General features: G+C 29.5%; 5 protein-coding genes across 5 annotated transcripts; 2 read left to right on the forward strand and 3 right to left on the reverse strand.

Annotated features, from left to right (window-relative positions):
• Positions 1–4,027: 4,027 nt before the first annotated feature.
• On the reverse strand, positions 4,028–5,267 carry Phum_PHUM174960 (thioredoxin domain-containing protein 4 precursor, putative; the record flags this gene model as incomplete). Its single annotated transcript, XM_002425073.1, has 3 exons — positions 4,028–4,386; positions 4,483–4,778; positions 4,867–5,267. The coding sequence occupies 3 exons, from the start codon at positions 5,265–5,267 to the stop codon at positions 4,028–4,030; spliced, it is 1,056 nt and encodes a 351-aa protein (XP_002425118.1).
• A 2,262-nt stretch (positions 5,268–7,529) lies between these two features.
• Positions 7,530–8,509, forward strand: Phum_PHUM174970 (uncharacterized protein; the record flags this gene model as incomplete). The annotated part of the gene is made up of 4 exons (XM_002425074.1): positions 7,530–7,672; positions 7,766–7,946; positions 8,079–8,157; positions 8,301–8,509. The coding sequence occupies 4 exons, from the start codon at positions 7,530–7,532 to the stop codon at positions 8,507–8,509; spliced, it is 612 nt and encodes a 203-aa protein (XP_002425119.1).
• Positions 8,510–9,555: 1,046 nt separating this feature from the next.
• Positions 9,556–13,275, reverse strand: Phum_PHUM174980 (uncharacterized protein; the record flags this gene model as incomplete). Its single annotated transcript, XM_002425075.1, has 13 exons — positions 9,556–9,778; positions 9,868–10,031; positions 10,281–10,456; positions 10,545–10,781; positions 10,863–11,027; positions 11,109–11,339; positions 11,424–11,514; positions 11,605–11,802; positions 11,892–12,121; positions 12,239–12,461; positions 12,578–12,732; positions 12,880–13,093; positions 13,210–13,275. The coding sequence occupies 13 exons, from the start codon at positions 13,273–13,275 to the stop codon at positions 9,556–9,558; spliced, it is 2,373 nt and encodes a 790-aa protein (XP_002425120.1).
• A 283-nt stretch (positions 13,276–13,558) lies between these two features.
• Phum_PHUM174990 (Bax inhibitor, putative) lies at positions 13,559–15,124 on the forward strand (the record flags this gene model as incomplete). Its single annotated transcript, XM_002425076.1, has 5 exons — positions 13,559–13,605; positions 13,975–14,186; positions 14,351–14,520; positions 14,621–14,791; positions 15,059–15,124. 5 exons carry the CDS (start codon positions 13,559–13,561, stop codon positions 15,122–15,124), a joined length of 666 nt encoding a protein of 221 aa, XP_002425121.1.
• Positions 15,125–16,390: 1,266 nt separating this feature from the next.
• Positions 16,391–21,974, reverse strand: Phum_PHUM175000 (RNA-binding protein cabeza, putative; the record flags this gene model as incomplete). The annotated part of the gene is made up of 6 exons (XM_002425077.1): positions 16,391–16,557; positions 16,632–16,820; positions 16,984–17,145; positions 17,238–17,519; positions 21,273–21,734; positions 21,962–21,974. The coding sequence occupies 6 exons, from the start codon at positions 21,972–21,974 to the stop codon at positions 16,391–16,393; spliced, it is 1,275 nt and encodes a 424-aa protein (XP_002425122.1).
• Positions 21,975–22,394: the final 420 nt, after the last annotated feature.

Here is a 22,394-nt window from a genome sequence, read left to right on the forward strand (position 1 = left end):
AAGGTTGCTCTCTGATATGCTACGCGGAGGACGACACCCTGCTCCCCGCGACCGGTTGCGGGTGGGCGGAGGTCCGGGATCGTGCGGAAACGGGACTTTGCGCGACGGTGGAGATCATCCGGAGCATCGGACTTCGGGTGTCTCTGCCGAAGACGGAAGCCTACGGATTCAATCGTCCGAGGAATTGGCTTCCCAACGGCCTGGCACTGTCGTCTGGGGGAGTAAGGATCGGGGTGGGGAGGACGCTCAAATATTTGGGGGTGATTTTCGACTCGAGTCGCACTTTCGGGCAACACCTCGCGCTCCTCGAACCGAAGATCCGAGTCGCGAGCGCATCGTTAAGGCGCCTGATGCCGAACCTGCGGGGTCCGCGGGCTAGGGTCAGGCGACTGTACGCGACGGTCATCCACTCCGTGGCCGTGTACGGAGCACCGGTGTGGGCCAAATCGGTGGTGGCATCGAGGCCGCTTCGCGAGAGGGCAATCCAACTCCAAAAGGCGCCTCTGAACAAGGTGGCGACGGCGTACAGGAACGTCGCGGCGGAGGTGGCTTGCCGTCTGTTGGGAACTCCCCCGCTCGCGGCGTGCCGAGGAGAGCCGGATTCCGCAGGGAACTTCGCGTTAGATCATGGCAGGCGCGTTTCATCGATAATCATCGAAAACGATACCGGGGGAAATACTTAATGTTCTTGGCTCCCGAGTGGAGAATTGGGTGGGGTGGGGTCACGGAAACGTGACCTGTCGTCTCTCTCAGGTCTTCACGGGCCACGAAGTGCTCGGCTCGTAATTGGCGCGCATCGGCAGAGAGGCGACGACGGAGTGTTGGTTCTGCGGTGCGCCCGAGGACGACGTCGAGCACACGGTCGCGATATGTCCCACGTGGGACGAAAAGTCTGGAGTTCGTCGACGTATGCTCCGGACGGGTAGGATTAAGGTTAGGTCTAAAGATAGGTTGGGAACTAAAAGGTTGATAAATCCCGTTGATGAGGAAAGCGAGGAGGATGAAGATGAGGAAGAGGCGGCAGAAGGTGCGGTTCTGGACCTTCGTCATCGGCCGAGGGAGAGGAAACGTCGTCGTCGGAACGAGGAGGAGGAGAAGTAAGAAAAAGAGGAGGAGGAAAAAAAAGAGGAGGAGGAAAAAAAAGAGGAGGAGAAAAAAAAGGAGGAGGAAAAAAAGGAGGAGAAAAAAAAGGAGGAGGAAAAAAAAAAGGAGGAGGAAAAGGAGGAGGAGGAAAAAAAGGAGGAGGAAAAAAGGAGGAGGAAAAAAAGGAGAAGGAAAAAAAAAGGAGAAAAAAAAGGAGGAGGAGGAGGAAAAAAAGGAGGAGGAAAAAAAGGAGGAGGAAAAAAGGAGGAGGAAAAAAAGGAGGAGGAGGAGGAAAAAAGGAGGAGGAGAAAAAAAAAGGAGGAGGAGGAGGAGGAAAAAAAGGAGGAGGAAAAAAGGAGGAGGAAAAAAAGGAGGAGGAAAAAAAGGAGGAGGAAAAAAGGAGGAGGAAAAAAAGGAGGAGGAAAAAAAAGGAGAAAAAAAAGGAGGAGGAAAAAAAGGAGGAGGAAAAAAAGAGGAGGAAAAAAAAGAGGAGGAGGAGGAGGAGAAGAAGGAGGAGGTGGAGCAGGAGGAAGACAAAGAAGAAGATGACGACGGCGTCTTCGATTAGCGAGGTGTGGCGATGAACGCGAGCTTCGTCGTCGGTGAGTCTTTTTTAAAATTTCTCGGAGGTCGGCGGTCCCGGTCGATCTCCTCTATCTATCTTGCCCCCCATTTAGTCCTCATATCCCGTTAGGAGAGAATGCGGTCGACAAACGTCTTCACTTTCTTCTTTTAATTTACCCTTTTCAATCCAGGTGGCGAAGTTCTAGTCTAAATCCCCAGCCCCGGCCACATTCTCTGGAAGCAGGCGAGCTTTCCGTCCCTTTCCCCCCAAACGAAGGACCGGAGGACACCCCCGAAAGGAACTGCCGAACGTCCTGGGAGATGCGTTCTCATCTTCTAGGCGAAGACAGAACGAAGATTAGGGCGGATCTTACCACAAGAGAATCGTGTGGAACGGTAACGTTCTGGCTTACCGGAGAGGGGAGACTGAAATGTAGGTCATACTCCCACGAGCGTCTCCCCCCCTCTTCACATAAGCCACGCTATTGCGACATGCCCAGGAGTTTTAGTGGGTATGGGTTCCCGGTTAGGCTTTACTTAAATCCATACCGAGTCCCACACTCCCTCCTTTCAAAGGAGGGGTTAGTGCGTAACCGCATTTCTCCTGGGTCATCAAAAAAAAAAAAAAAAAAAAAAAAGGTATCCGTGAACGCAGAAAAAAACACCAGACAGCCAAAGAAGCAGACAAAAGGCTGAAGTACCCAGGATGGGGGGAACAAAAACAGAAACGATTCTGGTCATCGTGGGAGCATTGGGAGCCATGCCACATTCAATGAAAGGAAATTTAAAGAAGATTTTGAAGAACCTAAAAGAAGAAACCATCCAGGAAATCGCACTATGCGGGACGGCCCACATTCTTCGAAAACAGTAGCCCCACCAATATTTTGAACATTTATCCCTAAGGTACCGGGAAGAACCCTGGAATAAATGCTTTAAAAAACCCCGACGGATAAAAATCTTGTCGTGTTTAAAAGTGACCATAATAATAATAATAAACTTCGATACTCTTAAATCAAGACAATATCCTATTGCTTTCAGCTTTCAAATTGGATATCATAAAAAGAAATAATTTCGAAAAAAAACCCAAGAAATTGAAATTATTAAAATACGTAGTGAATAGTAAAAACGGGAAGAATTCCTGTGGGATCTGGGATCACCCGTACAAAAAAATTACACTTGTGTGTGTGTGTGTGGGTGACAGCCAAAATCATTCATTTCAAAAAAAAATCAATTAATTTTAATTTTTTTTGAAATAAATTTTTTAATAAAACTTATAACTAATATAATTAATGGTAATAATAATAATAATAATAATAATATAAAAAACAAATCCATAAACAAAAAAAAAATTTTTTTAAAGATATATATATATATTTTTTATAAATTTTTTTTTTTTTTTTTTTTTTACATAAAAAAGCAATTTTAATTAAAAAAAAAAAAAAAAGGGAGAAAAAAAATAGTAGTTACGGTTCGAAAGAGAGAGAGAGAGATAGAAAATAAAACTTTTGAATTTTTTTTTTTTTTGCTTAAGTCCTGCTTAATTAATTTTTTGTTTCACTTTTTTATTACAAATTCTAAAAAAAAAAAAGAAAAAAAAATAGTAAAATAAAGATGATGTCTCTCAAATATTGCGGTTATTATTATTATTATTATTATATTAATTACATCTTTTAAGTATATAAAAAAAAAATTAAGAATTAATAATGATAATAATAATAAAAACATTACGAAAAAACTGATAAAGAAACTTTGAAATTAAAAAAATTTTATGCTTTCATTTTATATATTATTATTAGTATAAATATATTTTTGATTCTATCACTCCTATGTAAAAAATATATTGATTAATTTATTGTGTAATTATTATTATTATTATTATTATATTATTGTTATTTATTATTACAACTATTAAAACCTTTTTTTTTTTAAATAAAATAAAAAATTTGATTCGACATTTTTTTTTTCTTTCTTAATTTGTTTAATGGCTCACTCTTACTATTTCATCGTTTATATAATTTCATATATATATATATATTGTAATTATAAATACTATAGAATTATATATATATATATTTATAAAATATACATATGCTCAAAGAGATCTTTTTTTTTTTTTTTTTTTTTTGTAAAATATTTAAGGCATTAATAAATTTTTTATTCATATTTTCTTTCTAAGACTTTAAAATTTTCTTTTTTAAAAAAAGTGCACGCTAATGTAAGTAAGACCGCATTATGTGAGACATCTCTTTTTCTCGAGACAAATTTGTATCCATAATATTATATATTAAAGAAAATTAAAAAAAAAAAAAAAAAAATGAGAGAGAGAGAGAGAGAGAGAGAGAGAGAGAGAGAGAGAGAGAATGTGAGTGACTAACATGTTTTATAATTCATCTTTCAATAGTGTATATCTATTTTTAGACGGTGCTAATTTTTTAAATGTGGATTCGGGTGGCGTCGTTGGAGCTTTGACTTTTTCAATTTCGTTCGATGATTTGATTCGATTGTCCAATGTTGGAAATTCTGGCTTGTTGTGAAAATCTCTGTGAAGTTTCCCTGAATACAAATCCTTGAGGAATGTTTTAAGTTTGCCGGGGATTTCCATTTGACTCGCATCCGGAAACAAGTACATGTGCCTAAAACTGTCGATTGCGATCAGAGGCAAATCGCTCACGGATTTTCCCAAATGATGAAGGGGATGAGCAAATTTGACTCCGTCAGCGGTCAAAAAATTTATATTTTCTGAAAATTAAATAATATCATTATTATTATTATTATTATTATTATTACCATTAACAAGAAACCAAACGAAATTCAATTCGATTGAAATAAATTTACGTTTTTCTGAAATTAATTCTCGCTGAACAACATCATTAAATTTTTTAATACTTTCAAGGTCGTCAGGTTTGTGAAACAATATTAAAAAAGGCAATCCTTCTTCCGTCAGTTCTTCGGCATTTTGAAATGTTATTTCTCTCACGAGTGGAACGCATCTTTCCGTCATCCAAATATTTACTTCGTCGTAACTATTCAGATTTCCGGTAAATGTTTCGTCTGCTTCATTCGAACGATCTCTATCCGGTCGAAAAACTATTATCGGTTGATTAGGAGGATGCATTTGTTTCGAAGCATCGCTATAAATATATAGTTAATATTACAGCAACGGTTTTTAACGGTTTTTTTTTTCAAATTATTATTTTTCCCAATTAGTTATATTATTACCCAAATCCTACATAAAATTGACAATCTTCTTTTAAATTTGTTGCTACTCTTCTAAATGTCGAATATTCAGGTACATCCTTTTTGTCAAAATAACCGATAACAATTCTTTTTTTCCCATCAAGATTATTCAATTCACTTATGTGTGAAAATTCTTTTATAGGATCTTCTAATTGATTTTTAATAAATTCTACAAAAGCATCAGCCGATCTTTGCCCTCTGTATTCTCTTTTCGCTGGTTGTCCATTACGAAATAATTTCAGTGTTGGATATTTTGTTATGTGAAACCTGGAAGCTATGGAGCTGTCTCTATCGCAATCAACTTTTCCCATAACAATTCTACCAGGTTGATTGAATTCCGAATGAACTTTTTCCGCAGCTTCATCATAAATGGGTGCCAGCATATTACTGAATTTACACCAATCGGCATAGAAATTAACAAATACTAATTCATAAGTAGCTAAAAATAACAAATAATAAATTAGATTACATTTTATGTTGATTTTTAATAGTATTCTTCAAATTAAACTATGGTTACCTAATGTTTTGTCTAAATTAACACTTGTTAATTGAACAGCTCCACTATTTATTGGATTATTACACAAGCATGAAACCTATAAAATTAAAATTTCAATATAAAAATTCCAACATCAATAATAATGATATTTTCCATTTGAGATGGTAATACTTTAGTTAATATTTACATAAACATACACTGTAATAATTTCAAAAATTTTAATTAGTAATTTAGTTATTAAAAAATTACAAATAAAATCTGTAATAAAAAATTATACTTTATGAAACATGAGTTAGATTAAAATAATTTTTTTTTATTTTTTTTTGGGGGGGGGCCCACAAAACATGTTTAAAGGTAAAATTTTGAGACATGTAATCGAAGAAAAAAATGTTAATGTTTTCCTTTTAGAAAAACGTTTATTTAAAAAGAAAAAAAAAAAGTATTTGGTTGTATAAAAAATTTTTTTTTTAAACGGTATCTTTGAATAAGCAAAATTTTATTGATATATTTGCAATTAACAATGACCTTAAAAAAAAAAAAAAATCAGCCAACATTGAAGGCCATTTTTTGCGGGCGTTCAATTAAACATTTTAAAAGCGAAAAAAAAAAAGAGAAAAGCTTTTAATTAACATAAATAAAAACGATGAAAAACGTAATAAGAAAATTTTGGCATATCCAAAAACGCAAGAAGTTAACCAATCAGGGGTTGCAACGTCTTGCCATCTCACCTGACAGCATGGGATAACACCCATTAAAATAATTTTTTTTTTTTTTTTTTTAATAAATAAATAATATTATGAACATAAACTTACCAATATATGAAACGTAAGAATAAATTTCACATGATTTATTTCATAAATTGGAATCATGTTTAATATAGATAGATATAAACTACTCCCCGGCTTTTTTAAAAAAATAAATTACTCCATTAGGAAGTCACAAACAAACGACTTACAATGTTGACAATCCATAACCCAATGTTGCCAACTTTAATTAATTAATTAATTTTTTTTAAAAATATTGAATAATACGAATTTTTTTTTAATCCGCAATTAAATTAAAAAATTATAAATAAATAAAATTATTTAAACAATCAAAGACAACACCCAAAAAAAAAAAAAACAGTTAAAAAGAAAAAAGAAGCTTTCGGTAGAAAAAGCGCCATTTTCTTTTTCCATTTGAATTAATCAGTAACGAATAATTTTAAGCTCAGTTCAATTGGTTAATTACATATAAATAATCAAATTAAAAGCTTAAAACCCAAAAATTGTATTTATTCTTTTCATTTTGAATTTAACATTCTTTTTAAAATAATTTTTGTTTTTATTTACCGCCAAATTTAATTTTTTCAAAAATCAAAGGTAACCTAGGAATCGTTTGCGCATTAAAAACGGTTTCGAGAAAAAAAAAAAAAACGCAGGTTCAAAAAAAAAACAATCAAAATGATCGTAATAAGATTTGTTGGATTTTATTTATTATTTATCGTGAATTATTTATTATTAACTTAAAATTTAAATCTGCGACAAATAAATTCGTTTGTTTGTTTTTTTTTTACTTTTTTAAATGAAATATACGAAACGAGGAGATTTGAATTTAACATATTGATCGTGTCGAATTGTAAAAAAAAAAAAAAAAAAAAAAAATCGTTCGAAAATTTAATTTTGAAAATGTGTTATGATTAATAATTAAAATTATAAAACGTTTGTCTTTTTTTTTTCCCTGATTTAAATTAATTTAATAAAAAAAAAAATTTGAAATCAATGAAAAACTAATTCGATTGTTTATAAGGATAAAATCATTTGTTGTTGTTTTTGTTTTAAATGAAAGTGAAAATTTGATTAAAAATGTTTCTTTACTTTAATGATGAGAGTAAAATATTCAGCACATAAATATTTTTTGAATAAAACCTTTAAAAAAATTTAAATTTTTTTTTTGGTATCGATGAATAAAAGTGCCAAAATTAATTATAATAATTTAAATATTAATGCATTTTTGGATTGACAAAAGAAGTCAGGCCTGTGGTTTCCATGGCCGTCACGGTGTTCCAGCATCATTAGCATCAGGTAATAAGATTTTGAAAATAATTTACAGGAAAAAGAAAAAATAAATAAATTTCAAAAAAAATTTCTCAGGAAGAAGAAACAAATCTATGATTACTCCGGTACATAGATTTCAAGGTATTGATAACACAACGATAACAAATCATCAATCAAGGCGTCCTTATGTACAGCCAATGACATTACAAAGGGTTGCAAGCAATCAAAATAATCAATGTCAATCACAATCTTTAGGGTAAATTTTTTTAAAAACAAATAATTGAAATTTACACAATAAAGTAATGGAAAAAAAAATTAATTGGATTTTCTTTCCCCCCCCCACCCCCAGGGATTCTGTAAACGAACCTGCAACATCCAGACAACCACCTACACCTGAATTAGAGGCTCCAATTTATTTAAATGCACCTTTAGATAATGCTCTTAATTCGGTACCACATGCACAACTTATGCGATTAGGAGGTTTAACTAAATATGGAATGTGGGCTTCATTTGGTCTAACAACGGTTTCCGTTGCCGCAACAAAATTTTACGTCGATCATAGAGTAAAAAAAAAAATTTAATTTAAATTAATAATAATAATAATAATGATTTTATTGAAATTTATTTACGATAATAATAATGATATTATGTTTTTTTTTTAGGGAACTTTTGAAATTCTTTTACTTTGCACTTTGGGTGTTTTAAGCGTGGGCCTTTTAGTGTCATGTTTATTGACGGTTTGTAAGAGAAGGACACCAACGCAATTTATAAATATTCAACCACCGCCTTTGCAACCTTCTGGTAAAAATTTTATTTATTTATTTTTTATCAATTAATATTCAATTTATTATATGTAACAAATAATTAATTTAATTTTTTCGAAGTAATCGAAATCCCGGAAGTGATGCCTCAAAGAGAAATGATTATAACTCCAGTGACGGCCAATTTATCGCAACAATCAACGATTGAATCGAGATCGAATCATGATTTGGAACAACCTCCTCCACCTTATGAAATTGCTATTTTGCTGCCGAATAAAAAACACAATTTTGTTGATTACCCACCTCCTACGTATGAAAACGCTATCAGGTAGTTTTTCATTATTAGTTCCTATTTTACTCGGCTTTTAACATAAAAAAAAAAAAAAAAAACAATTAAAAGTGTAACAAAAAAAAAAAAAACTTTTTCTCCAACGATAATTATAATAATTAAAATTAGTTTGTTGGTTTTTTCTTTTTTTTTTCTTTAAATTTTTTAATGCCAAAAATTTTTTAAAATTAGTTGTAGATTTTACAAAAAAAAAAAAATTTTATATGAAATTTTAATAATATTATTTTAAAAATTGTAATTTTTATCGATATTTGTTTAATTATTTTTTTTTTGACTTAAATGTTAAAGTGAAAACAAAGCTCAATTGAAAAAAAAAAAAAAATTTTATTCTATCTTTTAAAACAACTATCGCTTTTATTATATTATATCTATATATTACATAAATTTAAATTTTTAATACAGCTAATATCTTATTGTAAAAGCAACTAAAATAACATAAGGAATGTTTTACAAATAAATTTAAGTCTTTAAATAAAATTTCATGATTTTAAACGTAAGTAATTTCTTTTTTTTTTTTTTTTATTCTCTACAATAACCTAACTTATTTATTTTTCTTTCTTTCTCTCTCTTTTTTTTTCTATTTTACAATATTGCACAAACAATTATAATTTTGATGCAAATTTATCAAAATCCAGTATACGCAAATAATAATAAATAAAGTGAAGGACTTTGACAATAAATGCCATGATTAAAATCTTTTTTTTTTACCAGTAGCAGGCAAAAAAAAAAAAAAAAAACAATGAAAACTTTGTCATTACGTAATTTATAGTGAAGCAGCAATTCACCCAAAAATTAAAAAAAAAAAAATTTTTTCTTTCTTTTTCTTTTTTGTAAAAGATCTAAAATATTTATAAATAAAAATGTTTATATTTTTTTTGCATAAACTGAATAGTTAAGTTTGCAATATTTGGCTTTTTATTCGGTTAAACATTAATTTGTTTTTAATAAATACGTTTTTTTTTTTTTTTTTTTTTTATGACCGATGCATAAAAATCTTAATTAAAATTTTTCTTTTTTTTTTTGCTTATTTTAAACGCGTTGAATTTCAAACAATTTAACATCCGTATCGTACCATATGGGAGGATCAACGTTTCTTAAATAAACTACGCCCCACATGTACGTTCTAAACCACGCTGTCGTTCCTCCGTTTGCTTGATATTTTCTAATTAGAATTGGATGAGGAACAGGTAACAGACCGACTAATGTTCCGTGCTGTAGAAATTTCAATATTTCACTTTCATCCGTCAACCCTCTGCGAATTTAAAAAACATTAATAAGTTTAAACAGTGAATGTTATTTTCTATTGTCATCAAAACAACAACAAAAAAAAAAAAAACCAACTTGTCTATGCATATTTTTTCTACTTGAGGAACTAAAACTTGTAAAAGTCTCATAATTGTTTGAAGAGGAAGTTTGGATTTCCACGACTGAACCCATTCCGCTGTCGGTGACCAAACAACTGAATTTTGGGGCTCGGCCTCGTCGCTAACTCTTAAACCTCCCTTCTAATGAAATAGAAATTGGAATTATGAAAAATAAAAAAGTATTATTAATAAATATGATATTACATTTTTAATAAATTATAAAAATTAAAATTTACCTGAGAAACAGATCTTTGAACTGGGTGAGACTCGAAATTTTGAGACGATGCTATTTTCTTAACATTAGGCTAAAAATAATTTATAATTACGAATAAATACAAATTCATTATTATTTTTTAAGGGAAAAACTGTAAAAATGTGTAAATAACCAACCAGGCTCTTGGATTTAGTCATTTCCGATGAATTTTCCTTTTCGTTAGAAAATATATCATCATCCGTGTCGCTTTTGTTGGGAATATTTTCGATTGTGTGATTCGTTATTATTTGGGATTGTTGCGATACCGAATTGACGGGATGAGCAGATTCTTGCTCCGTCATTTTTTCTATCCCTGTTAAAATCCTTAAATCAGTTACGAAGGAATTTTTTTTGGAAGGAAAATTAAAGTCGCAAAAAAAGTAAAGATTATTATTTGTAACCTGGCGTATCTAACAACGATGCTTTTAAAGTTCCTGGCTCTGCAGGGAGAGCCGGTTTAGAACCTTCCATGCTGGGAGATTCCGGCGAAGAATTATCACTTAAATTGGTACTCTGCAAACTCCTCCTGGACTTTTTATTTAATGATTTTGTTATCGATCCGTAATCTGTCGGTAAATTAGCCAACGAATGAAAAACTTGTCTTTTTCTAATTATGGTATAAACTAAATTAGAATTACCTAAAAAAAAAAAAAAAATGAAGTAAACGATTTTATAAGAATTTTTTATTATTGCAACACAGTAAGATGTGATAGCCTTACCATCAAATTGATACTGTATAATATTATTAAATATTTCTAATAGGAAAAATATTAAATGATGATTTGATGGCGCGGATAAAAGAAACCAAGGCGTACTGAAGGCTTCTAACAAATGAAGAAGTTTTGTACTCGAGACCATTGATAATGTTTTTAAATAGGGCGATACTAAAAATTAATTAAAAAAAAAAAACAAAATTAGGTTTGAAAATCTCTTGTCACACATAATCCTGCATAAAAATTACTAACCGTTCACAAGAATTGTTAAAAGACAGTCGAAAAGTGGTTGCAATCTTTGATGTCCAGTTGTTATAACTTTATGAAACACAACAATTAGTAAATCAGCATGAGTTCCGGTAAAAACTGGAATGTCCATTGGTACCGTTGCTGTATAAGGTTTGTTTAATCGAACTCCAAAATTTCGTTCTCCGCTCAATAAAAGAAGTATAAATACACCTATATGCATAAGTCCCACACGAGCTGAAAAATGAAAAAAAAAAAAAAACTAAATGTCAACTTTTGACCTTTATATTTATATGAAAAAATAAAAATTAAAAAATTTACATTGATCAGCCCTGGAGTCATTTAAATGGTAAAGAATTGGAACTAAAATTTCCAAAACGTCACTGCTTTTTAAAACGTAATATAAAAATTTCTGAAAAATGAAATAAAAATTAAAGAATAATAAAAAAAAAAAAAAAAAAAATTAAATACAAATAAGTTAAAAACGGTCGATCGATTTTACTTTATTATAGTCGCATAATTTCCAAAAAAAAACCAAAAGCTCTTGATGAAATTGAACTTTTTTAGTAGAATTAGGTAAATATGTTTGAACAAGAGGATTGTTCAAAAGTCTCGTAAATCCTCCTAAGACAAATTGAAAATCTTCATCTCTGTGAATTCGGGATAAATAATTAATAAATAAATTGTCAGATGATACATTCTGAAAATAAAATAATAATATGAAAATGTGTAAAATTTGTTCAAGTTTTTTTTTTTTATGAAAAAAAAAAAAAAAAAAGAAATTCTTACTTCGTCTCCTAGTGACGTATCATGATCAAGTGTGACAATTAAAATTTGCAAGGCTGTATCGACTAAAGGCTCAGCTGTGTCGGAAAACAATAAATGATTGTATGGAACCCCCAATCCAACTGGGTCATAAGCACATACAGTATTTAATAATGATGTAAACATTGGTAACGCGTGTCTGTTTTCAGCTGACGTCACATATTGAATCCATTTGTTGGGAGAAATTTTTAATTCTAAAATTTTAATATTCTTTAATTGTTATTATCGAAAAGCTTTTTCATTTTTTAAATCAATTTATATAAATAATAATAAAATATTAATAAAAAAATATTGCACAATTAATTACCTACCAACAGGAGGCTGATAAATTGTTTCACTAAAACAAGTCAATAACAATTTGAGGAGTTCCGTTCTAGCAAGATCATATTGAGGAAGCCTTGGAGGTGAATGAGCAAAGCCAACTCCTGCTTCCCAAATATATTCACAACTATCTATTGCAGATAAATCTTCAGCTTTATCAGGACCTGATTTTCTATTTCCTATAACTGTAAAATCTGGACAAAAAAGTAAATCCTGAAATTCAAAATTTATATTTTGTCATTAAAACTTTTTTTTCGATCGTTTTCTGCGAATAATTCAATAATTTTAATTTTAAAGTAAAAATTTTTATGATGATAAAATCAACTCACACAGACAGCATTGATTAATGATTGCGCCAAAGGTGCTGATTCTTCATCATCTTGAGAACTTCCTGTGGGTAAACTTGACCAAAAAAAACCTCTCCAATCAGGATCTTCAAAAATATAAGGCAATATTCTTGTAAGCAGCCTAACACAATTTAAAACTGCAATAAAAATTGAAACATAATTTTTAAAAGATTAATCTCTTAATCTGTCATTTAAGTGATACTTTTTCAGTTTAAAAATTTTTTTTAGCATTTTACACATATACAATATTTAATCTAAAAACGTTTAATAAATGCAACACATACCTGTTTGCTGCTCATGCTGTGTCCTGCAACTACTATCTACTGCTTTCACTAATTTTTCAACTGCTTTATAACATAATGTCGCTAAATTTGCTGGGGCTTCTTCTCTAACAGCCCGTATTTCGGCAGCCGGAACAAGAGTGAATATATCTTGTACTGAAGTATTATTTTCCGCCCAAAACTGATTCCAAAAATTATCATCCGAAGCGTCAATTGGCTGTGAAAAAAAATTAATTAAATGCAATAAATAATAAATCAATGATAACTTATAACCGTGAATACTGTATAATTATTGTTTACAGTAGACATATGGAAAATTAAAATAAAACTTACCTGTGTTTTAGAAGTAAGTTGAACTACGGCTTTTCGAAAATTAAGCTTTGTATCCGTATTACCCATTTTACTTATAGATACAGTCTTTTACGTTTACATCTTATACGTAATACTTAACACCTACAACTTGAAAATCTTAACATTACAACTACTTGTTTTACTATCATATTCGCTATTTTTCAGGGCCCTTTTTATGTGAAAGCGTTTGATTATTCTGAAGTTTTCAGCTTGCTAGGACATACGTGTACATGAGCATCATTAAAATCGCAAGTCATTAAAAAAAAAGAAAAAAAAGCTATAAAGTTTATTATTATTGCAGTAGTTTTTTACTTTTCTATTAACTTACGCTATGGCGGTATCATTTGATAGAATTAGAAGAAATTTTAATAACCGAATGTAAGTGAATTTATTAAAATAATAACTTGTAAATATTCATTGTATTTTATTGGTAGTTAAATTGGCCCTGCGTCTTGATGCTAATTTAATTGTATTACTTTTGTGAAACATTATATTTTAAATTTTATTTTCAAGTTTTGTATAATTATTGATAAGATTTATGCTTTTAAAACACTGTAAATTTTTATAAACGTAATTTAATTCCGAAAATAATCTTGTTTAATCTAGTTTTAATTCTTTATTATAAACATTTTCAAATACTTGTCTAATTTTTTTTTTTTTATATTTGATATTACAATGGTGAACCATTTTGAAGGTTTCGTTAATCTCGTGACTTTAATTTATTGTGTAAATATTGAATTATTTTAGCGAGGAGCCTGTTCGTAAACATCTTAGAAATGTTTATGCGTGTCTTGCATTGTCCGCTGCATCAGCCACAGCGGGATGTTACCTAAATATTTACGCGAATCTAATGTCTGGAGGGTTTTTGACAATTTTGCCAGCTCTTGGTTTATTACTGGCCTTAAGATATACAGCACCAGATGGAAAGAACAATAAATTAAGAATGGGATATTTATTGGGTTTTGCTTTTTTTGCTGGTAATTTTTTTTTAATTTTGTTATTACAATTTATAAAAAAAAAAAAAAATAAATAGATTCAATTTTACTTAAAAATAATAAATTTTTAGGAATCGGTATGGGACCTCTTGTTAATTATGCGATTGCACTTGATCCATCCATTATAGTAACAGCATTGGTAGGAACAATTCTTATATTTTCATCATTTTCTCTAAGCGTTTTGTTTGCACCAAGAGGATATTGGTTGTTTATCGGTGGTCCCATTTCAACCGTTTTGAGTGCAATGTTCTTTCTTTCATTGGCCAACATTTTCTTCGCTGTTCAATGGGTATATCAGGTAAAATGACCTATGATAAAATAATTCACATTATCAATTAATAAAAACAACAGCACATCATTACAATTGATTAATGCTTACTGTAAAAAAATTTTTTTAGGTGAACCTTTATGTAGGACTGCTTTTAATGTGTGGATTCGTCATTTACGACACGACAATAATAATGGAAAAATGTAGAATGCACGACAAAGATTTCATCATGCATTCAGTTGACCTATTTATCGACTTAGTTTCCATCTTCAAAAGGCTTATTATTATTTTAACAGAGAAGGTTAGTTTATTTATGATTTGTTACATAAATTATCACAAGTATAAACACACAAACAAACTAATTTTTTTAAAAATTTTTTTTTACAGGAAAAAAATGCAAGATCTCGCTCCAAAAACAAATGATCTTTTTAAATTTTCTTTCTTTCTTTTTTTTTTTTTTTGTAATTTTCATCATCATTTATTATTATTAATTAAAATTCAATGTTTAATCGAAATCATTTTGAAAAAGTAATAATAATTTAAATGTTAGAATATATTTATATGAAAGCATAATGTTTTAATAAAACTTTTCAATACAGAACGTTTTAATTTGTATGTGGGGCATTTTATATAATTTCTATACCTGTCAGTAATAAAATATATTTTGCAAAAAAAACAAAAAAAAAAAAATTTAAATTATATGTTTGTCATGTTAAATTTTGTAAGATAATCAAATTGATATCAGTTGGGCGTAAAATGAAAAAATTAATAAAGCTGATAATAATTAAACTCGGACTGAAGGTTATTTGATGTTTTATCAGAATAATTGATTGTAATATAATCACATAATCGAGCAAAGTATATTTTTCCTGTTAAATTTATTTTTTAGTTATATTTATATATATATATATATATATATATACATACATAAATAAATATTATTTTTTTATTTTTTTTTGTAATATTTTTAAAAAAATTAACTTATTTTTTATTAACATTATTTTATTTTATTTAAATAATAACGGGGATTTACGGATTTTTCGTCAATGATTAATATAAATATGAAAGCCCAGCTGTTTATTAGAAACGTGTTAGTTATAATATAAATTATTGGTATAAACCACATTGTAGAAATATAAATGATGTAATAAAATTGTTTAAGGTAATATGTGTTCTTAAAAGAAAAATGTTATTATTATTTTTTAAAATTATTAACCTCCTTTTCTTATACTTTCCTTCTGCAATGCAATTTAAAAAAACAACAAATCATTTTATATTTTCCGTAAAGATTTAATACTTTAAGTCAGAGAAAATATTATTAAAAAATTAAATAATAATCATTTAAAATTTTAAAAAAATTCACGTTTATTTATTTATTTATTTTTTTAAATGTAATTATCACATGAAAAAAATTTTAATTAAATTAAGGCTTACACGAACACTGAACTACTACTGGACGTAACATTTTACTATTATTATTATTATCATTATCATTATTATTATTTCGAATTAAATTACATTTCATTTATTTACTTTGTTCAGTACTTAATGTTGTACTGAGATTCACATTAACAAAAAAAAAAAAAAAAAGCAAACAAAATTTTTTCTTTTAAACCGAATAATTCGAGGGGTTGTAGTAAAAAGGCAGAATTTATTGTTTTCATTTCAGTAATGACGTAAGTAATCGATCGATAATCGCAGTAACGAATCAAATTACGTAAATACCTTAAATCTAAAAGTCCGACCTGAAAACCGTGTCACGAATGTCTCTTAACCTTTTTTTTAAAAAGAAACAAAAAAGAAAAAGTTTTACATTAAAACCACTGAGTATCATTAAAACTGTAGGCATAAAGTTCACTTGAAATACTGATGTAATTAATTTTTTTTTTTTTTTTTAAAATTAATAAGGTCGATTTCTTTGATCTCTTCCTCTTCCCGAACTACCGCCTCGTCCAGGAGGTCCTCTACGATCGCCACCTCCGCCACCGCCACCTCTAAACCCTCTATCTCCACCCCCTCGTCCTCCTCCCGGTCCTCCTCTCCCGCCTCCGGGTCGTCCCCCGAAACCTAAAACACAATAATTTATTTATTTAAAAAAATTCTTCCCATTTTTTTTTTTTATTGTTTAAAATTTAACAAACCTCCTCTTCCTCCGGGACCACCATCCCCACCGCCGCCTGGACCGTTTGGTTTATTTTCACCACATCTATTACAGAGTTGCCTCCATGAAAAATTAGTATTACTGCAACTTATATTCGTGCATTTCCAATCTCCGTCTCTTCCGAATCCTCCTTTACCACCGCCACCGCCACCTCCTCCGCCTCCACCACCTCCACCTCTGTCATCTCTAGGCCCTAAAATTAATAAACCGTTATTAAATTTAAATCACGAAAAAAAAAAAAATAATAATAAAATTTTTTTAAAAATTACCTCCTCTTCCTCTGTCACCGCCTCCGCCACCTCCTCCTCCACCACCACTACCAAAACTTCTACCGCCTCCGCCGCCACCTCCTCCTCCTCGACCTCCACCACCACCACCACCACCACCTCCACCGCCACCCATTGGTCCACCTCTACCTCTTCCTCGTCCTGATCCGAAATTGTACTTTTGAGTAGCCATTTGAACTTTGATAATAGCACCCTTAAAATCTTTTCCTGTAAATTGAAATGTACGGTTGGTATTTTTCTCTCTTTTGAAAAGTTGTCAACACTGTTCGGGTCATGAACTTATTCTACTGATAACCCACCGTTAAACCAATCGATCGAAGACCTCGCCGCATTCGGATCATCGTAGGTAACCGTGGCTTCTCCTTTGGATTTTCCAGTGACTTTATCATTGTATATCCAAATCCTGGGTTTCATTGTTTTCTTGTCTTTTTTTATCAATCCGATGGCTCCGAAATGCTGTTCGATTTCAAGTTCGGTCACGTGGGGGGGCATACCGGAAATGAAAACCGTGTCGACCTGTTCAATCAAGTCTCCCCCATAACCTCCCCCACCTCCTCCTCCTCCTCCGCTCCCACTTCCTCCTGAAAAATTAAAACTCATTTTTAAGCCATGAAATTCATTTATTTATTTTTTTTTTGTTTTTAATGATAATCAATCACATTAATTAAATAAAAATAAAAAAAATTCGAATAGAATTAGTGTAAAATTTAACTTATATACTAAAAAAAAGGTTTTTATGTTTTAACAACAACAACAAATTGAAAATTGTTTTTTTTTTAATAACCGAATTTATTAATAATAATAAAAATTTTTTTTTATTTAAAAAAACCCATTTTCTTATTATTATTATTATTATTTTCATTTTTTTTCCCATTAAATTTTAATCATTAATTTTATCACCGACATCAACAACAACAACAACATCATCGTCATCATCATAATGATCATCAATCATTACAATTAAAATAGTATTATTATCATTATATTTTTTTTTTTTTTTTTTTAAAAAATAATAATAATATTACCCAAGTTTTAAAACCCCGCGACGTAAATAAAAAATTACCAACGGACATGTTTGTCCGTTAAAAATAAATAAAAAAAAACCTACATTTTTTGAAAAACCTCTTTTTACTTATATTTTTATCGTTGTTGTTATTATTATTATTATTATTTAAAGTATCCAAGTGTATATTTATACGATTATGTATATATACTTATCAAACATAATAAATTTGTTATCCCAATCAAAATATATATATATTGTAAAAGTATAAATTAGAAATAAAGTTCAAGGGTGTTTATATTGTGAGTGTGTATGTGGTGGTTGTGATTTTGAGGGGAATTTAAAATTTTTTTTTTTCTTTTTTTATTACACATTATTTAAGAGACCGGATTTTTTTCTTTTTATTGTTTCAAAACTTTCTTTGTCCCCCCCCTCAATGCTTAAAAAAAAAAAACAAAACCAATTATACCAATAATAATGAATTATTAACCCTTCTCTTTTTTGTTACCAACATTACTTTTTTTTCCCTTTAAAAACCTTTATAATTCAATAAATACTTTAAAATTTGTTGTTAAAATTTTTATATTATATATTATAATAATATACGTATATATGTGCATTAAATATTATATATTATTGTATATTAACACCGTAAAATTGATATTAATTTTTTTTTTTTTTTGAATATACCCAACATTTTAAACTTGATTAATTTAGTCATTTTCAATTATCGTTTTTTTACACTCGACACAAGTTTATATTATAAACATATTTTTTCGAAGGAAATAATAATAATAATAATATAGTTTTCATTTACAATTTTTTCTCCTTGTTAGAATTTTTAATTATAATTATACACCAGGCCATATGTAAATATTTATCCTGCACTCATCAGTTTACACGATGATTCAATTAAACATCAAATTTTTTATATAAATAATTATTTTTCCTTTAAAAAAAAAAAATTTTAAACATAAAACACGTTGACGCTAAAACGTCAAAAATAAATAAATGGGGGGGGGGGGAAGGGGGGGCAGATTTAAAAAAAAAAAAAATTTGAAATTACACAACTCCTAAACCCATGTAAAAAAATTTTTTATTTTTGTTTAAAAACGTGAAATTTTTACCCATAATTTTGTTTTGTTTTTAAAAAATAAGTTTTATAAACACTTTTAAAATGTTAACAAACACGGTAGATTTCATTTTTTTTCTTTAAAAAAAGAAGTATATATATAAAAAAAACTAACCCGAATCCGGTCTCTGTTATCTAATGCATATACAACTTTAAAAAAAAAAAAAAAAAACATTTTATACACTTTTTAAGCGGTAGTACAACCTTAATTATTAATAACCTGTAAAAGTAACCATATTACACAAATGTATCAAAATAAACACCATTGAATTTATTTAAAAAAAAAAAAAAATTTTGTTCAAAATTAAAACGATAATCATTTATATCCTCTTATAATAATAATAATATTTCATTTAAAACAAAATTTTATTATATTCCCCTCTCCCTTAAAAAAAAAAAAAAAAAAATAAATAAATATCGCAAAAACCGATACGGGGAGAAAACAAAAAACAACAAGGGATGTTTATTTATATTATTATTATCATTATTTCCTACATAATACCAAATAAGTAACCGTAAAAAGGTATCGAACAGATACTATTCGGTACCAATTACCTTTATTAAAACCACCAGGGCGACCTCCGGATCTAAAACAGAAGTAAATTCATATGAGAACACAGCAATCTGTAGCAGGACATCCAAAGAAGACGTCATTTGATGACACCTAATACATTTGTTATGTAACTAAACAACTGTGAACATTGGTTATCAACATTTTTGCATTAAATTTATAATTTCCCTAATTTACTAACTAATTAATTTTCCAAAATTTTCAATCATTCAAGTAAACAAATAATATATATATATGTAAATAAAATTTCTTTTTTTTTTTTTAAAAAATTATTATTGTTAATAATAAGTCATAAAGAATTATATTTTAAAAGAGAGAGAGAGAGAGAGAAAAAAAAAAAATAGACTTCTTTTATTAAATAGCCTAATTCTTTTCTTTGATTTTTATAATTTCAGACAAGAGATTTACTTCTAAATCAATAATAATAATAATAAATACTAAAATAGTAGGTGATTATAAATAAAAATCTATTGATTTTATTCTTAGATAAATATACTTTTAACTTACCTCCTTTTTTTTTTTTTTTTTTTTTTTTAACGATTCTTCAACCTAAATTTTTAACCATTTGTACACTTATAAGATATAATAAATAACAATAACAGCTTGTGTGATATGTTAACATGTTGGTACCAGTTTTAAAAGATAATCCTTTTAAATATTTTTTTAAATAATAATAATATAACAAAAAAAAAAAAAATTTATAAGTTTTTTGTTCGTTACAAAATGTAAAATATTGAGTCAAAGTTGTATACGAATATGTGCTACATAATATAATTTTCAAATTAATATTAAAATAAATTAAAAATTTTCTTTGTTTTTCTTTTTTTTTTTGCTTACAGAAGATAAAAAGTTATTAAATTTGACGTCATATTTACCGCATTTAATAACGTAGAATTATTTTTGTACCAATAATTTTAAACTTTTTAAACCCACAATTAACAGAATTCATATTTGCAATTGTACAGGAAAAACCAAATTATTAATATGATGTAAATCATTTAAATACATGGAATAAGTAAATTTTTTAGTTACACTCATAAATTAATTGATTTTAAAAAGATAGTAATTAATAATAAAGATAATTAACATACTTCAATTTAATTAAATTTGAAGTAATTTACTGAATCAAATAAACGACAAATTGTGTTTACTTAAAGTAAATTAATTTAGTCTTAACTAAAGATTTGGATTATATCCTTTACAATAAAAAATCATAGGTTCCATTCGAAAATGAACCAACACTACATTTTTTCATATTGGGACTGGCTTATAAAATATTAATAATAATATTTTTGAAATCTTAACTAAAAACACACTTAGATTAAAAATAAAAATAATCACACTTATTGATGTAAAAAAGAAATCCCCAATTTCATTCATAATAATTATGGAGTACTCCAATGGACGTTTAATTATGATTTAAACATAAAAAAAATTTTGAACTTACCCAAAGCCGCCGCCACCACCGCCCACGCGATTGTTCATATCACGGCCACCGCCGCCTCCACCTCCTCCACCTGAAAAATGTCAACTGATATTAAAATCTTTTGTGAAAAATATAAGTGGTAAAATAATACATATATATATTAAAGTAATTTTTTATAAGCGCACTAAATAAATGTTTTTACCTCCGTAACCGCCTCCGCCACCGCCATAACCTCCAGAGCCGCCGTAGCCTCCGCTATTGCCGGTATTTCCACCGAATCCTCCTCCACCTCCATATCCGCCGCCACCACCGGGATAACCACCAGCTCCACCATAGCCTCCACCTCCTCCACCACCACCACCGTAACTATTGCCTGATCCTCCTCCCATTCCACCACCGTAATTATTAGCTCCTTGAGGACCGTAATTGCCTCGGCCACCGCCGGAATTATAATTTCCGCCGGATTGGTCGTAGCCTCCACCGCCGCCGCCACCTCCTTGGCCGTAACCTTGTTGCTGACCGAATCCTCCAGCGCCTTGCATGCCGGGGCCGCCGCCATAACCCTGATTACCTCCCCATTGACCGGCTTGTGGTTGACCGTAACCTTGAGCATTGCCGTACCCTCCGCCTCCTCCACCACCTCCAACACCAGTATAGCCGTACTCTAAACATAATAATAAAAATAGTTTTTTACATAAATTGAATTTATTTTCTGTTAAAATACCTTAGATAGTAAATACTATCGTTACGAATTACTCAGTAACTAAGATTGTAATGATTTTATTCTATATTATAAAAAAAAATTTTATGTATATTTAATTAAAATATAATATACATAAAAATTGTTTTTAAAGTAATCATTCAGATTAATTTAGATTAAATTTTACTTACGAGAATCGCCCATTGTTTTGACTTTTCTGTTAAAATGGCGTCGGTAAAGCGATACGCGTTAGAAATCACTTAGGGCCCAGAAAAATTCGATCTAATTTTAAAACAGAGAATGATCTGCAATATATATATTTTTTTAATTTATTGTTTTTTTTTAATGGTACATTTTTAAACCTAAAAAAAAAATATTAAATTAAAAATATACATTTACGCATATTTATAAATCAAACGATTCAATGAATAATAAATGAAATATATTCTTTTTTTATTCATATTAATTTTCTGTCAAAACTGAATAATTTTTTCAAACAAGAAAACTAAGTTTTAGTTGCTTAAAATAAACATTTTTTTTATAATAAGGAAGGTTTATTCAACGACTTCCATCAAATTACCGCCAAGTGTGAACAATTTCAAAATAACAAATAGAAACAAAAAT

Source organism: Pediculus humanus, genomic scaffold, assembly GCF_000006295.1.
Source record: "Pediculus humanus corporis 1103172107521 genomic scaffold, whole genome shotgun sequence".
NCBI lineage: Eukaryota > Metazoa > Arthropoda > Insecta > Psocodea > Pediculidae > Pediculus > Pediculus humanus.